The following is a 16,100-nucleotide window of genomic DNA, read 5'->3' on the forward strand; positions in this document are numbered from 1 at the left end:
CATGGGTGCTCGGACTGCACTTGTGAATAAAGTTTATTTTTTAAAATAATTCAATACATTACAATCCATGTGATAATCAATCAGCACATCAACATGAGACAATAACAAGACCTATTCTAAGAAAAATAGAAAATCATTTTGTTTACACAAGAAAGGAAGTAGGGCCAGGGGCTCAGATGAACACAGGCGATTAGGGAACATATTTTTCAGGAAATTACCTACAGGCTGGACCATAGATATTAGAAAGCTAGATACCGCAGTGTCCGTCGAGTTCTATTAGGTGGCATCGTAAACACGGCCGCGATAATGCTGGGGGCAACACGTTTGCTGTCTATGGCAACACTTGCCGGCAATCAGAGACACCTGTTTGATTTCCAGTCAGTCACATGCTCCTCCATTGGCCTCCAGTTATTGTTGCCCCCACCAAGATGGCGACGCTATTTACGTATACGTTGTGGAGCCCAATGCGGTATCTAGCTTTCTAATATCTATGGGCTGGACATTCATCAGGCACCCTCTGCTCCTCATGACCTGCCTTACCTCTGGACCATAGAGAAGAGCATCAGTGCTCTATATCTCCCTCTAATGGTCTGGAATGGGAACCACAACAGTGAAGGAAGAGCTGACATTCTCTATTGGTTCCAAATATTCGGGGTAAGAACCTGCCTCACCTGGTAGTCACAGATAAAGTTTTTCACTGTCTGAAAAAAACAACTCAAGGTTCCATACTGGACCTCTTTGTCTCCAGAACCATATCAGAAATAACCAGTGTGAGCGTGAAGAGCAGTTCTACGTGAAGGCTTATTCTACTGAGAGAAGCTGAGGATCTTATATGCCCTTTCCACACACACACTTCTAAGGCGTGTGGCCTTCAGCTGTGTTGGCCTGCCTCTGTGATGTTGTCCGATAAGACCTAGGCATGTAACTATCTAGTAGTGTCTGCTCGATGCACAGGGGACACATTAGCTCGTCAGCAGCACGGCACACACACACACACAGTTTTCCACACCTCGACCATTAAGCACTAGCACCTCAGCTAGCTAGCCCGAAAAGGCCTCCCCCAAAGGATTGTGGTACATGTAGTCCCTCCTTGAACAAGCTGGGTTCTGACTTGGTTTATGGCATCAACTCCAATTCCGGAACGGACCTGGGTAGCATCTATTTTATTCAATTCAATTTTATTTCATTCATTCATATAGTGCCATTAACAGCAACATAGTCTCAAAGCGCTTTGTGGAGCACAAGAGCTGAACCCTAGGGCTGAGGGGGCGGGGAGTCATTTAACAGGAAGAAACCTTGAGCAGAACCAAGTTTGGGGTGGGAGGAACATCTACTTGAGGTTGGTCCGGTGGAGGAATAGAAGGAGGGGATGGGAAAGTATTAATTAAAGGTTAGTAAATGGTTAATAAAAGGTAAACATTCCATTCAGGATCCTTTTCAGCTGTGGGTGTAAAATGATGGAGTTTACAATCAGGACAGTCAACAGTCTTAGAGTCACTCTGAGCAGCAATGACAGATGTGCAGTCTGGATGCAACCATGTACATGTGGGCATACTGTTCACCAAAACGTAAAATTGAACTCATATCATGTGGCTGCAATGAATGTGACCTCTAACCTTGCACGGATTTACCTGCCTGACCCCACACCTGGGTCAGAGATGCACCTTCTCCAGGTTCCCCTAACAGGTCAGAAGGCTTCTGCAGCACCGCATAACCCTATTGGAGGAGCCGGACTCCATCAGTAGCTGTACCAGGTCCCCTGAGTAACCAGGAGAAGGAGAGAACAGCGTGGCAGCAGGCTGATGGGTGTAGAATCCACTCTGTTGGTGCCTGTTGGTCAACTGCCAAAGCACAGAGACTCTAACAGGGAGGAAGGTGGAGGTCGTCAGGTTGACTTCAGTGTAGGGAGTTTGATAAATATCCTTGTACGCTTGTATTGTCCAAGTGAAGCGGGGAGCAGTATGTCTTTCCTCTGTCTGTGCAAACAGGGCTGTCGCCTGACTGATGTCAACTGTGCTCAGGTACATGTAACACAACACCACACAACAACAACACCAGCAACATAAGAGTGAGTGTGTGACCCCCTATGTTTTAGGAAGCATCCTCAGCCTCAGTCCAGCAACCTCATGACCAACCGTGTCTGTGTGTGGCCCGAGCAAGGCAGCTTTTTAGCTTTAGAACCGGCCAGGAGAACCTGGCAGCTTTAGAACTTTTCCAAGGGCATGCAAGCTAGAGTTGAACATAAAATAGTGTGTTAGTTAGTTTGGAAGACCAGGATCATGAATTGTCCACAACCTCATCTTCCTCACCACCTATCCTATCCGTCTGCAGACGTTCTGCTTCCTCTGTTTCTACATCCTGTAATCATGTTTCAACGTCCTGTTTCTTCACAGGCGTGGTGGAGCAGCTGTAACATCTCCGACTGACAATCAGTCGACCCGGATTTGATTCTTGAACCAAGTTCTTATCACTTCGGATAAAAATGTGATAATCAGTCAACTTCCGCTTTAACTTTCTAGTGGGCAGTACGTGGCAGAAGCCCACCCGTACTAACCCGACAGTAACATTCAGCGGGAGACAATGAGACTGACCGACCGAGCCGTTACCATGGGTTTGACCCCGCAGCTGTCTGGGGTTATTCAACATATGAGTGGATGAGCTCCGCATTCTATGCTCCATGAAAACTTACGCAGCACAGTCTGGGATAGTGTGCCAGTCAAGACGTTAGGCGCCTTTTAATAACTGAGGCTGATGGTTGTGGGCATGAGCATGAACCTCGGCACCTCACCAGCGGTCACCAGTTCATCCTTAGCAGCTGCGGAGCGTCAGGTCCACTGAGCTGTCTGTACTGAATCTCTGTGGCTTTGCAGATGCGTTCTTTAGAGAGCTTTTAGTTGTTGTTATTTTATTATTGTGGAGGGGCATCATATGATATGATGCCCTGAAGAGGTTAGGAGATGTCTGGTGTGTGTGTGTGTAGGAGGGGGTGTAGTCACATCACGTCACACTTGTCACTATGAGGAGGATTTGTGTGGTGCTGCTGTCCATTCAGGAACAGGGAGAGTTTGGAGAGGGATGGGTGGGTTGTTCCAAGACATATAGTCACTGAGGCGTACTATTGCCTGGGGTTGGGGGTTAGACAGTTTGCCCCAGCATGGGGGCAGGGGGCATTATTTTCCTCTGACATACGCTCCACTGTTTATCACATAGTGTAGGGCTCATGTTGTAGTAGAGAGCGACATGATTCAGATGAGAACTGGGAAAGCAGGTGACGGAGGTGTGTTTAGTGTTCAAGAGGGGGGTGGGGGGACTGCTCAGATGGCGTAGGGGCCGTGGCGGGGGTTTCGGTTGGTGCGGGAGGCATGAGGGGTGCAGGGGGTGCTTTTGGGGGCGGTGTTAGGCATGGCTGCGCCTCTCTCCTCCAGGTTGATGTTGCTAGTGGAGGCATGGTGAGGAAACATCTGGTTGCCATGGAGAGGGAACGACTCGTTGCCATGGTGAGAGAATGTGTCAAGGCCATGGCGGAATGCTCCAAGATAAAACAAACCTAAGAGGCAGAGAAAGAAAGGGAAGAGGGTGGGGGGGGGGGCAGAGAGAGGAAGTGGAGAAAAAGAGAGACAGAAAGAGGGAGAGAGAGACAAAGGGAGCAGGAAGAAGACAAGAAAGGGAGATAATAATGAGAAAGAGAGAAGAGGAAGCATTAGAGCAGAGATACAAAAGGAGGCATAGGACTAGCTAGAGAAGACATTTCAAAAATACTAACTTTGCATTTACACATAGTGCACACAACTGAACCAGAATATATATGACAGCACTAAGGCACTGAAATGTGGCTCCCAGGCAGGCATCCCAGACATGGTGAGCTGCACTATCTCTAGGGCTTGTGGCATGCAGTTTCCATTCTCTCCCACTTACAGTGACTGCTGGTGAGGATGGTTAGTGTGAGTCTGTGACATTTCCATCAAGCACTAAGTGAATAAAATCATCCATACGCTACCACAGTACTTCTTCAATGGCAGAGATGGTTGATAAAATGAGTGATTTTCTCTCATAACAGTCACAGTGGTGGAGTATCCCATGTCTTGAAGTTTGTGCATTCCTGTTACAGTGCAGTCTTATCCTGCTAACGCCATACCTATTCCTCAATGTGCACAGGACACGAGTCATCTGCCCATTCCACAGGCATCCGGGGGAGAGAGGGAGAGAGAAAGAGAGAGGGAGAAAGGGATGGAGTGATGGAGAAGAGGTTCAGAGATGGAGTGATGAGCACGTATATATAGTTGAGGATATATACATATACAGAAAGAAGAGGAGAGAGAGAGAGAGAGAGAGAGAGCACATTTACGATACAGAGAAACAGAGAAAGAACTACTAAGACATCCACAGAAGAGAGAAATCTTTCAAGAGAGGTTAGGAGGCTGCTCTGCTGGACTGGAGAAGATGGGTGAGTCTACTCCGACTTTTAGTTCCTTCTCCCAGTTCTAGTTCCAACTCCAAGTTCGAGTTCTACTTTGTTCTAGTTTCTTCTAGTTAAGCTACAATCTTACACATCCTTTACATATGTGTATTACTGAATACATTATTGAGATAAATGAAAGAACATTCTATTCTCACTGAGCCTCATTTCAGGACATTTCCTCATGGACAGTTTTTAACATCCTAAGGAAGCTAGTTACTTTGCAGGAACTCCCAAAAAAGTTCTCAGAAATGGATTATAATCAACAATTAATGATTACTCATTTAACAGAGGCACTTTCAGCTATGTAGTATAGTCAGATAGTATAGTCAGTGGATGTCCTTTCGCTACCCTTTATCATTGCATACATTGCTAATGTGGCGCTGCTCTGCCTGTTGAGGAGGAGCTAGATCTGTTTCAGAGGCCAATGCCAAAATGTTAAAGCAGGAATTTGGGTCTAAAACTAGCCATCTACAGTGTACCTACCTAAATGGCACTCATGAAAGCTTGTTGATGTGCTAACTAGTATCTTTTACCAATATTGCTGGCAACAATACTAATACAATTTTTCACTTGATCACATACCATCCAAATTAACTTGAAGATGATAGCAAATGCAGTTCCTCATAAAAAATACATCCTTTAAAACGTGGCAAATTGTTGCATCGTGTTTCTCTGAAATGGATTCACCAAGATCCAGATTCGAAGACACCATTTTAAATTAAAAGAAATGCTGTCCCTTGCTTAACTTACACTCTCCATATCCTAAACAAAAAATACTGACCCATGTAAGTGGCCTACAGCTTACATTCAGGCCCCAGGCAGAGACACAGGCAGCAGGTGTTTCAGCGGGAGATGGGCCCGGGTGAGGCTAGGAGAGAGATCTGCTCTCTCTTTCTCTCTCTCTCTCTCCAGAGACTCCCAGCCCCTCTCCAGTCCAGCAGACACTAGAGGACCAGTGCAAGGGCCGGTCAGAAGCACAGCACAGTAGGTGAGCATAGCTACAGCACAGCTGAGGGAAGCGCTCAGTCCAGCCTGGGCCGGCTCTGATCAGTACTATGGATAAAGATCATAGATGGGTGATGGGCAAGGGGAGGCGAAGAGGAGGGAGGCATGTCACGCAGCAAAGCAGCTTAGAGCTGGCACATACACACACACACGCACACACACAAACACACACACGCAAGCATACGCAGAGCAGCAGAAGGGGTGGAGAGACAGACAGACAGAGAGACAGCATGACAGCCCTTGGAGAGGAGGGCCCATGTAGGGTGGATGAGAGCAGCACTTTGTCCTGCCTCGGGTGTGTGTGTGTGTGTGTGTGTGTGTGTGTGATGGCACACTGCTTCAAACAGCTCAAGAGCGCCCCCTTGCATCAAGTTCCCACTCCCACCCCCCCACCCAATCCACTCTGGGGCCCTCCAGCCTCCCGTCCAATCAGAAAGGACCCTTGGGACTCACCGGCGAATCGGGCATCAGGGGGCTGCTCATTGTCCAGCCCTGTGAGGCAGAGCGAGTCGGACGGGCCCTGATTGTTATTCTCAAACTCGCCACAAGGCGGCGCCTTGCTCGTCCCGAGCCCACCTGCAAGCGAGGTCACAGGTCAGACAAGCAGCCACAGCAGCAGAGTGGAGGAGGGAGGGGTTTAAGCATGGAGGCGGGAGTCTGTGTTTGAATACGGGTGCGGCATGCCTGAGTGAGTGTGTGTGGGGGGGCTCGTACACACAGCCTTGCAGACGGTGGGGGGAGGGGTGATGGGAGTGGAGACGGGGTGGTGGTGGTGATGAGCACTGATGGCAAGCCGAAAAAACGTGTGTATGCACACACACACAGGTGTACACACACACACACACACACACACACACACACACACACACACACACACACATACAAGTGTACACACACACACACACACACACACACACACAGGTGTACACATACACACACACAAACACACACACTAACACACACACACACCCACACAGAGGATGTGAGGGATAATGGGTACACATGCAAAAGAAACACACACACACACACACACACACACACTTTTACTCTAGTCAGTGTGTATAGTTAAGCATGTTCATTAGGGCTGTTGAAACGAATTTCTAAAGTCGAATATAAATCAAATATTTAAAAAATCAATACTAATAAAATTTGGAAATTACTATTCGAATGTGGTGTTTTGGGGAGTTTTTTTTGTATGTGTTGGCTAACTTGAGCGAATATGTGAAAACGAAATGCTTTTGTCACGTCTAATGCACAATCTAAATTTGGCAGAAGCGATGCACCCACGGAGATCAGACCATTTCAGCGATGTGTGGAACGTTTTTGGATTTCCATCAGAAAACGGAGAAATAACAATTAGCCTAATGATCGTAATCTGCAGAATATGTAGCAGCAAGCAGCCCGAGTGCATATCTGATAACGCTACACCCTTGGGATATACTACGAAGCACGTTAGACATATCTAGGCTATCTAGAAGTATGAGGCTTCACAAAGCCTGTGGTACTACGATAGCAGTTATGTCATATATTTGTCAAACTAGGCTTTCAACTCAGATCTGTGCGCGTTCTCGGTGTTGGGATGATATTGGCCAATCATGAAACGTGAAGACACACAAGACCATAAAAACCATTACTTCCGCATTTATGAGGGATAGCGTAATCTACACTGCGGTCATTTTTAGTGTCTAGCCATCAAATAAATCGATTGTCATCAGATGTTGTATTGTACGCACGTCCATAGTGACATATAACACTATTAAAGCGCATACAATATCCAAAATGCGTGTAGAGGCAGCCCCACCTGTAATATATATGACAGAATCCTACACGTGAGATAACTTCGTTTTTCAAGATAATTGATTGGTCAGTGGGCGGTAGTTTTACACGATTTGAGCTATAACTTAGCACATAACCTGCTCCCGACCAGGTTTGGTTGACAGCATAAGACACCATGGTGATACGGCGACGCTAAAACAGATCTACTTTCGTGCCACAGCATACCCTGGCTTTGAGCGGAACATACCTCGCTAACCCACGAATCGAGATTCGTAGTATACCCCACCTGACAAGCTATAGGTAGGTAAACAGTCCGAGGACGAGGAACCGCGCAGCTAAAGCAGGCAAGAATGAGGTTTTTGCCTCCCTCCTCTACGCTATGTCCGGTGCTTCTGTCACTTCTCTGATAGGCATAATGGTTAATGGAATCGCGGGCTGATAGAAAAAAAGAAAGCAAACTTTTCTCCAATCAGGAAATACTTGCTAATTTGGCGTCATCAAACAAACATAGGCATTCAATAAAGTGGTAGTGGCGTTCATTCAGTGTGCGTGCACCGCATCTGCCCCAAAAAATTGAAACCACTCAAGTTGCACAGATATCGTTGGTAGACTGAGCTTTTGTTCAAGTCAACCACGCGTTTATAGTGGCATTGGCCCATTTAAAGTGTATAGAGATGCATCGTAAATATTAATAATAGGCGAAATTTGAGCATTAAATATTCGAATATAATTTGATTATTAAAAATAATAATTAATGAAATTCGAATTGGGTTATGGAAGAAGATTGACAGCCCTATTGTTAATTATACTGTATGATGCTGATTAGACCAGGCCAACTTCTCCTAGGACACACAAACCAGACAGCACCTGACTGTGGCTGAATCCGCGCCAGACTCGCGCTCGATCCACACCAAAGTCAGCTGCTGCCTGGCAGAGTTCTGTCATCTCTCACACGTTAGCGGCACGTAAGCACACCAGAGAGCTGTGTCAGTGCTACAGACACAACACCAACACACCGACTTCAGCAGGACGCACAAGAACGACATGCGCACAGGAGCAACAACGCACTGACCAAAACACAGCACAAAGAAAACACCAGAAATGACCACACCACACAACTCTGTGATACACAAATACACACACACACACAAACAACAAAACACATAAACAAGCAAACACACAAATGCAAACACTAACATATGATAGAAGCTGGTAAATTTCACATTTATTGTTCACATTTTTAAAAAAGTTAACTTCCACCCCTGACACACAAACACACAAACACACACACACACACACACACATACACACACACGCACACAAACCAATACACACACTCTGCCATGATAAATGTACACACACATATGACTATCGTTGCTAAGTAGCATCATGGGCCTCAGGCAGCCACCACTGAGTGAGTTAGGGAGAGATGTGAGCGCACTATTAGCCCCGGCACGGCCTGGCCTAGCTCCCTTTGGCTCGACGGTCTGAAGCCGGCTTATGAGAGTCATAAAGCTGTAATGATATGCAATCTGAGGATATTGGTAAATCTGTCACGGCTAATGCAAGAAAATTAGATAAGGGGGGTATCTAGATACACCTGCCAAGTGTGTGGGTGTGTGTGTGTGTGTGTGTGCGTGTGTGTGCGTATGTGTGTGTGTGTGTGTGCGTACAGTATGTGCGTGTGTGTGTGTGTGTGTGTGTGTGTGTGCGTGTGTATGTGTGTGTGTGCGTGCGTGCATGTGTTTGTTTGTGTGTATGTGTGCATCATTGATTGTGAGCATAAGTGCAACACATAAAACCCATATACTCATTTTGTGACCAAAAACAAACAGCACTTCACAGACCACATAAAAGCACACAGAGCTCTGGAGTTTGGTAGTCCCGCACACCTGCACACACACTCTCACACACACACACACACACACACAATGCACACGTGTAGACACACACACACACGCACAATGCACACGTGTACACACACACACACACACACACACACACACACATACTGTACATGTAGACACACACTAACCCACACACACACACACAGAGCTCTGGAGTTTCGCCAGCATGCCCAGAAAGATCCAGAGAGGTGGGTGGGTTACCTTGGTCTTTAGTGGGAGAAGGACAGTCCTCTTCTGCCATCTCATTACCCTGCAGACAGAAAACACATCAGGGGCATCACATCTCCAACACTACTGATGATTATACAGGGATGACGTGTGTGTGTGTGAAGGTGATGAGTGTGTGTGGGGTTGATGAGTGTGTGTGTGAGGGGTGATGAGTGTGTGTGTGTGTGTAGTGGGGTTGATGTGTGCATGTTAGGATTTATATCAGAGGGTTGGATGTGTGTGTGTGTGTGTATGTAAGCAGTGATGTGTATTTGTGGAGGGGAGGGGGGGGGGGGGGTATAAGTATATATACTTTTTTGATCCCGTGAGGGAAATTTGGTCTCTCTCTTTATCCCAATCCGTGAATTAGTGAAACACACTCAGCACACAGTGAACAGAAGCACACACTAATCCCGGCGCAGTGAGCTGCCTGCAACAAGACCGGCGCTCGGGGAGCAGTGAGGGGTTAGGTGCCTTGCTCAAGGGCACTTCAGCCGTGCCTACTGGTCGGGGTTCGAACCAGCAACCCTCCGGTTACAAGTCCGAAGCGCTAACCATTAGGCCACGTGTGTGTGGGTTAATGTGTGTGAGGGCTCCTCGTGCTGTCTGTACCTCAGAATCTTGTTCCTGCTCTTCAGCAGCAGCTGCAGCCATGTTTTGCTCTTTGGATTCACTGGGCAGCTCCTACAACACACACACACACACACACACAAACACACACACACACACAGTAGAGGGAGGAGAAATTACACACACAGAGGAGAGCACAGCAGACCAGACAACAGCTAGCTGTGGAACTAATCTAGTCTAAGGCCAAATGAAGGCTCCAGTCTGTAGTTGGGAGTTGGAGAGGTCACATCCTGAGCAACATCAGCCATCTGGAGATGCATAATTCATACAATGCAGCCTCACCACAACAAGAGTCAACATACTCTCACAGCAGCTTGACTTGAGAGAAGTGAGGACACACACACACACACACACACACAAATACACGTGCACATACACACACACACACACACACACATACACACACACACACACAGATACACTCTGACACACTCACAGCACAAATGCATAAGCGATCTCTCTCTTTTTCTCTCTCAACCTGCGAATGAACACATGCACGTCCTGCTACTAACAAGGTAATTGCTACACAAACCCACACACACCTCTCCATATTACTGTGAGGGTCCTCTGCCCTCCATGGGTATGTTATACACGCACATACACACACACACACAAACAAACACACACACGCACACACGCACATACTGTACACAAACACAAACACACACACACATATAGGCACATACACAAACACACACACACACACACACACACACACACACACACGTGCATATACACAAACACACACACACACACATACATACGCATACACTGACACACACACACACACACACACCTCTCCGTCCTGCTGAGAGGGTCCTCTGCTCTCCATGGGCGTGTCTGGGGCGTCGTCGGCCTCCGCGGCGGCCTGGTAGGAGCCGGACATGGAGGAGAGTGTGTCCGTGCTCAGCTGGGACTGCTGGCTCTGGGAGGACGCCATGGACATCACCGACTGGGCTAGACTACTGCTCACCGGCTCTGAAGAAACACACACACACACACACACACACACACACACACACATTAAAATACAGTACCAGTCAAAGGTTTGGACACATCTACCATCTACATGTAGTACTGTACATCACAACAGGATATGACCGATTAGACTAAACTACTGCTCACTAGTACTGGAGGTACCACACACACACACACACACACACACACACACACACACACGACAGTCTACAGTACATGGGCTGTAGATAGGTACCGGGACAGCTTTGTTACAGATACCAGTAAATTACACTGTCTTTGATATTATAATGAGCACCTTATTTTCATACCATGGGATCTCTGAGGGGCATATTAAACCATGAGGAGTGTGTCCGAGAGTGAATGAGATGAAGTGTGTGTGAGTGTTCTAATATGAAGTGTGTGTGAGTGTTCTCATATGAAGTGTGTGTGAGTGTTCTAATATGAAGCGCACTACTGAAGAGTGTTTATAATTAGATGAAGTATGTGTTTGTATGTTGTAAGCTGAAGCCTGTGTCTGAAGTTAATAATCAGAAGTGTGTGTGTGTGTGTCTGTGTGTGTGTGTGTGTGTGTGCATGTGTGCACTGCACGCGCGCATGCTGAGCTGTCCTACCCTCAGGAGAGGCGATGGTGGAGGAGAGTGGGGTTCCCGTGCAGGACGACTGGTCCACTGCTCCCGAAGACGACAGTGTGAGGTTATCACTATCAGGAGTCACACCCTGTAACCAGAGCAACACACAGTTACATTCATTCATTTGGAAGACACGTTTATCCAAAGCGACTTACAGTAATAGAATAACATTTAAGCTATTGACATTTAAGTTATTGACATTTAAGCTATTAACATTTAAGCTATTAACATTTAAGCTACTGACATTTAACCCTTAGAACCCTAAGCTGTTTTTAGGGCATTTTCACCTTTATTCATAAGGATTTATTCTGGTCATTGTAAGTGCCACACACACATATTATATATATTTTTTTTCTACATGCATTTTATGTGTGTGTAGGGCAGACTGTCCTGAATCGGGCAATATAATTGCCATGTTGGAGAGATACTCTGGGGCTGAGCAATTTACAGAAATATGTGCTGTGTGATTTACGGAAATAAATGCCATTTTTTATTTAGTGATGAAAAATGACCTTTCTGCGCTCCATATCTGTGACACGAACTGATCTGACCTGACTTGACCCGAGGTTGCGTGTTAGCCTGCATGCCTATGTGTATGCAGTCATAATAATTCTCAACTTTTTACTGCATTGCCATGAACAAAGTAAAGGCAAAAAAGGTGTTTATTTGTTGAACAAATTGGGATGCAATGTGAGCCTTGAATTGGATGCCATGCAGGAATTTGCTAGGATCTCAAAACCGGAATATGAACATGCTTTGCCATAGAGAAACACATGATAGCGTTGGATTATAAACATGCTTTGCCACAAGAACAGACAAAAACGTGGGGTAAGTCCAGCTATATGAAGTTATTATTTTGCTGTCACTTCATCTGTTTTATAACCCAGAAGGATGTACTTGGTATCAAATGATAGCTCCTCTTTCATCTGACATGCGTGGCATATCTATGTGATCACGGGTCCGCGAGTAATTCAAACGAGAGTAATGGGTGTGCAGGTGAACGCAGAGAAGTATAGAGTGTAAATATGATGCAATTTGATTTAATTTCATGATTTTTTTTTTTATTTTCATACTTGATCGTACAGACAAGTGCGTAGTCTCGTTGGAAAGCCCCACTTCTTCTCTGTCATGCAATAAAGGTTTCATCTCGCTGCGATGAACAGTTCCGGAGCAATGTAACAGAGAAGAAAGGGTGTGTTTTTTGACGCACTTTGCGTCAATCGGGTTCTAAGGGTTAAGCTACAGAACTACAGCTGCAGCAATAGAATAACATTTAAGGTACAGTGCAGAGGAGACTATAGCTAGGAATTACCATTGCATCTGTCAATACTAGTACTAGAGGATAGGAGTGCAGACATAATAAGTATTCAGTATTACCAGTATCAGATGTCACACCGTTAAAATTGGTTTGAAAGCCTAGTCCCAATCACATGCCCTTTTTATTGGCCTGGTGTGGCAACAGGTTTAGACAAATAAAGGGAGGCCTCAATTAGAAGCCTCGATTGTTTTTTAAGGATGTTTTTTTGGTTGTATAAAACCAGATTGCCCACTTGAGCTAGTCCTATGCTGCTTAGATTTTAGTTTTTCCTTTGCTGCTTTTGTGAATATAGACATGCTATATACATAGTTAGATTCTCACAGTTCAATTGTTTAGTTCATTTTACAGAAACCTTGAGCACCAAAATAGACTACAGTCAAATTTCATTCAGATTTACCAGCATGGTAAAGAGAGGCAAAAGAAAGTGTTGACTACCTTTAGTGCCCATTACGTCTGTGTCCATTCCTCGATTATTTATACCATAATCAATTTGATAGTATTTCCCATCTTTGCTGAGCAATGATGCAAAGGCCTAGCCCAGACGCCTGTCTCACATATAAGCAGATTGAGTTTGCCGATTCAAAAGCCTGGGCTATTAATCAAGTTTTTACTGTATTTGTGTGTTGGATGATGTTTTCATGTGTGTGTGAGTATGCATGTGTGTGTACCTCCTGCTGGTCTGCAGGCACTTTGCGCTGACCGCCCTGCACATCCGATTCACTGCAGGACTTCTCATCCTCTTCAGGAAGCACTGAGGAATTTTGGGATAAGGACCTGCAGTGGACACAAAATGGCTGAAAGTGAAAAATATGAAAACGCCAAATATTACATTGTGAATGTGTGTGTGTGTGTGTGTGTTTGTTTGTATATTGTGTGTATGGGAGTGTGTGTGTGTGTGTGCGCGCATGTGTGTATCAGTGTGTGTGTACAAGTCTCACTTTGAGCTGCTCTTCTTCAGCTTGAGGACCTGGCCTGCGTTACTGCAGTGCTCCTGCGGGGGGCAGGCGTGAGCTGGCAGGGACTGGCGGCTCTCGCTGCCCACAGAGGGCAGCGACCCTGAGACGTGGCCGCCGGTCATGCCCTGCTGGGGCGCCGTGGAGCGCCCGGAGTTCAGCGGCCCGTTCAGGGCCTCCAGCAGAGACACCGTCTCATAGCCGGGCGGGATGTGCTCCGACGTCTGGCTCAGGGAGGGGGGAAAGAGAGAAGGAGAAATACACAGAGAGATAAGAAGAAGAAGAAGGAAGAGAAGATGGAAGAATGGATGAAAGGGGTGGGAGGAAGGAGAGAGAGATTTTACTGACACAGTTTTCAAATTTGTTACATTTAACATTATTGCCTATAATGCATCAGAATACAACCCATGAAATCCACAGATTCAAAAGAAGACAACTCTCTTCACTCACTTTCACATCGCAAACAAAAGCTATACTTGATCACTTTAACCATGATCACTTTAACATACCATGATCACTTTAACATGATCATTTTAGCATAGTAATGAAGAGAGCTATCATAATCACATCTTAATCGCTCTTCTGGATACCATGATCACTTTAACATGATCACTTTAACATGATAACTTTAGCATAGTAATGAAATGAGCTATCATAATCACATCTTAATCACTTTTCTGGATACCACTTTAGCATACTAATGACGAGAGCTATCATAATCACATCTTAATTGCTCTTCTGGATACCACTTTAGCATAGTAATGAAGAGAGCTATCATAATCACATCTTAATGGCTTTTCTGGATACCACTTTAGCATAGTAATGAAGAGAGCTATCATAATCACATCTTAATCGCTCTTTTGGATACCATGATCACTTTAGCATAGTAATGAAGAGAGCTATCATAATCACATCTTAATCGCTTGTTGTTTGTTTGTTTAGTATCTAGTCCTCTGAGAGTTCTATTTGGCTGCTCTACCAGCTCTGTCACCTGGCGTCTGCTGCTATCTGGACAGAGAGCCAATCTACTTAGTGTGAGAGTACACAATGTCATCTTACAGAGAGAGAGAGAGTGTGTGTGTGTGTGTGTGTGTGTGTGTCTGTGTGTGTGTTTACTGAAAGTATATGAGAGTACACAATGTCATCTTACAGAGAAAGAGTGTAGCTGCTTTCAGACACGTCCTCCACAGTACATGCAGGTCTTTGTCAAACGGAGGTCCAACCCTTCGAGTGATTCAGATACGATGCTAACATGCTGACATGCTGCTGTCATATGGGTGAACGACACCGACACACATTAACAGAATCTCCATGTGGTTGAACAGGTTGAATGTGGTTGAACACGCACATGAATAGAATCTCTGCATGTTCTTCGCTTCATTCAGACACGAGCTCATTTACATAATGTCCGTCGGAAATACTAGGAGGGGAGCAGTGTAAGAGCCGGCTAAGTTTGGAGTTCCAAATGTCCACTTATGTTGTTCAGACCGCTTGACATCCGCAGAACATGCGGACTTACACCTAGGTCTGAAAGCAGCGTGTGTGTTTACTGAAAGTGTGAGTGTATTGAGAGTGTGTGTCTGTGGGAGTGGGAGTTTATATACAGCATGTGTGTGTATGTGTGTGTATGTGTGTGTGTGTGCATGTGTGCACGTTTGTGTGTGTGTGCATGTGCGCATGTGTGTTTGTGTGTGCGTGCGTGCGTGTGCGCATGTGTGCTTGTGTGTGTGTGTGCTTACAGAGTGCTCCTCCGAGTCGGATGTCTGGGAGGTGATGACGGAGTTGTATCCGGCTGGAGAGAGCGGGCTCAGCTTCTTCCTCATGGCACGGATCTGCAGCAGCGCTCGGAATGCTGCGGACGGGACGGAGGGGTGGGGTGGAGGTAGAGACCACTCATCATCAATGCAGGTCTGTTCCTGTACTATACACTCTCACAATGAAACACATGAGTGTATTGATCTCAACCCATTACACATATGCTGATGTAGCTTAACCATATACTAAAGCACTCCAGGACCTTTCTGACTCATGTATCGTAACACCCTGAGTTATCACCACGTTTGTTTAGAAATTCTAAAACAACGATGTTTTTTACTTCAAAATAACATTTCCTAAATTAACCTTACATTTTTCAGTAGCTACAGTATAGGTGTGTAGATTTGAACAAAATCTGGTTTGGTTCTTAACGGGAGCATTTACTGCCTGAAATATCCGATTTTGTTTACCACGCTCGGAGTT

The 16,100-nt window shown here is 45.7% G+C and overlaps 1 protein-coding gene across 6 annotated transcripts in view; it reads right to left on the bottom strand.

Moving 5' to 3' along the window:
- Window positions 1-16,100, bottom strand: part of rnf157 (ring finger protein 157) — a 47,289-nt gene continuing 31,189 nt past the window's right edge. For 2 of the 6 annotated variants that reach the window (XM_042086302.1, XM_042086301.1), the window contains exons 11-19: window positions 15,602-15,714; window positions 13,848-14,086; window positions 13,578-13,683; window positions 11,574-11,679; window positions 10,781-10,962; window positions 9,967-10,038; window positions 9,349-9,397; window positions 5,918-6,040; window positions 1-3,547 (exon numbers count right to left, since the gene is read on the bottom strand). In XM_042086302.1, the coding sequence (XP_041942236.1) occupies window positions 3,315-3,547; window positions 5,918-6,040; window positions 9,349-9,397; window positions 9,967-10,038; window positions 10,781-10,962; window positions 11,574-11,679; window positions 13,578-13,683; window positions 13,848-14,086; window positions 15,602-15,714 (1,223 nt within the window). In that variant the 3' untranslated portion in view covers window positions 1-3,314. The other 4 variants (XM_042086305.1, XM_042086307.1, XM_042086303.1 and 1 more) reach the window with 4 other exon arrangements.

Source organism: Alosa sapidissima, chromosome 3 (genome assembly GCF_018492685.1).
Source record: "Alosa sapidissima isolate fAloSap1 chromosome 3, fAloSap1.pri, whole genome shotgun sequence".
Lineage (NCBI taxonomy): Eukaryota > Metazoa > Chordata > Actinopteri > Clupeiformes > Clupeidae > Alosa > Alosa sapidissima.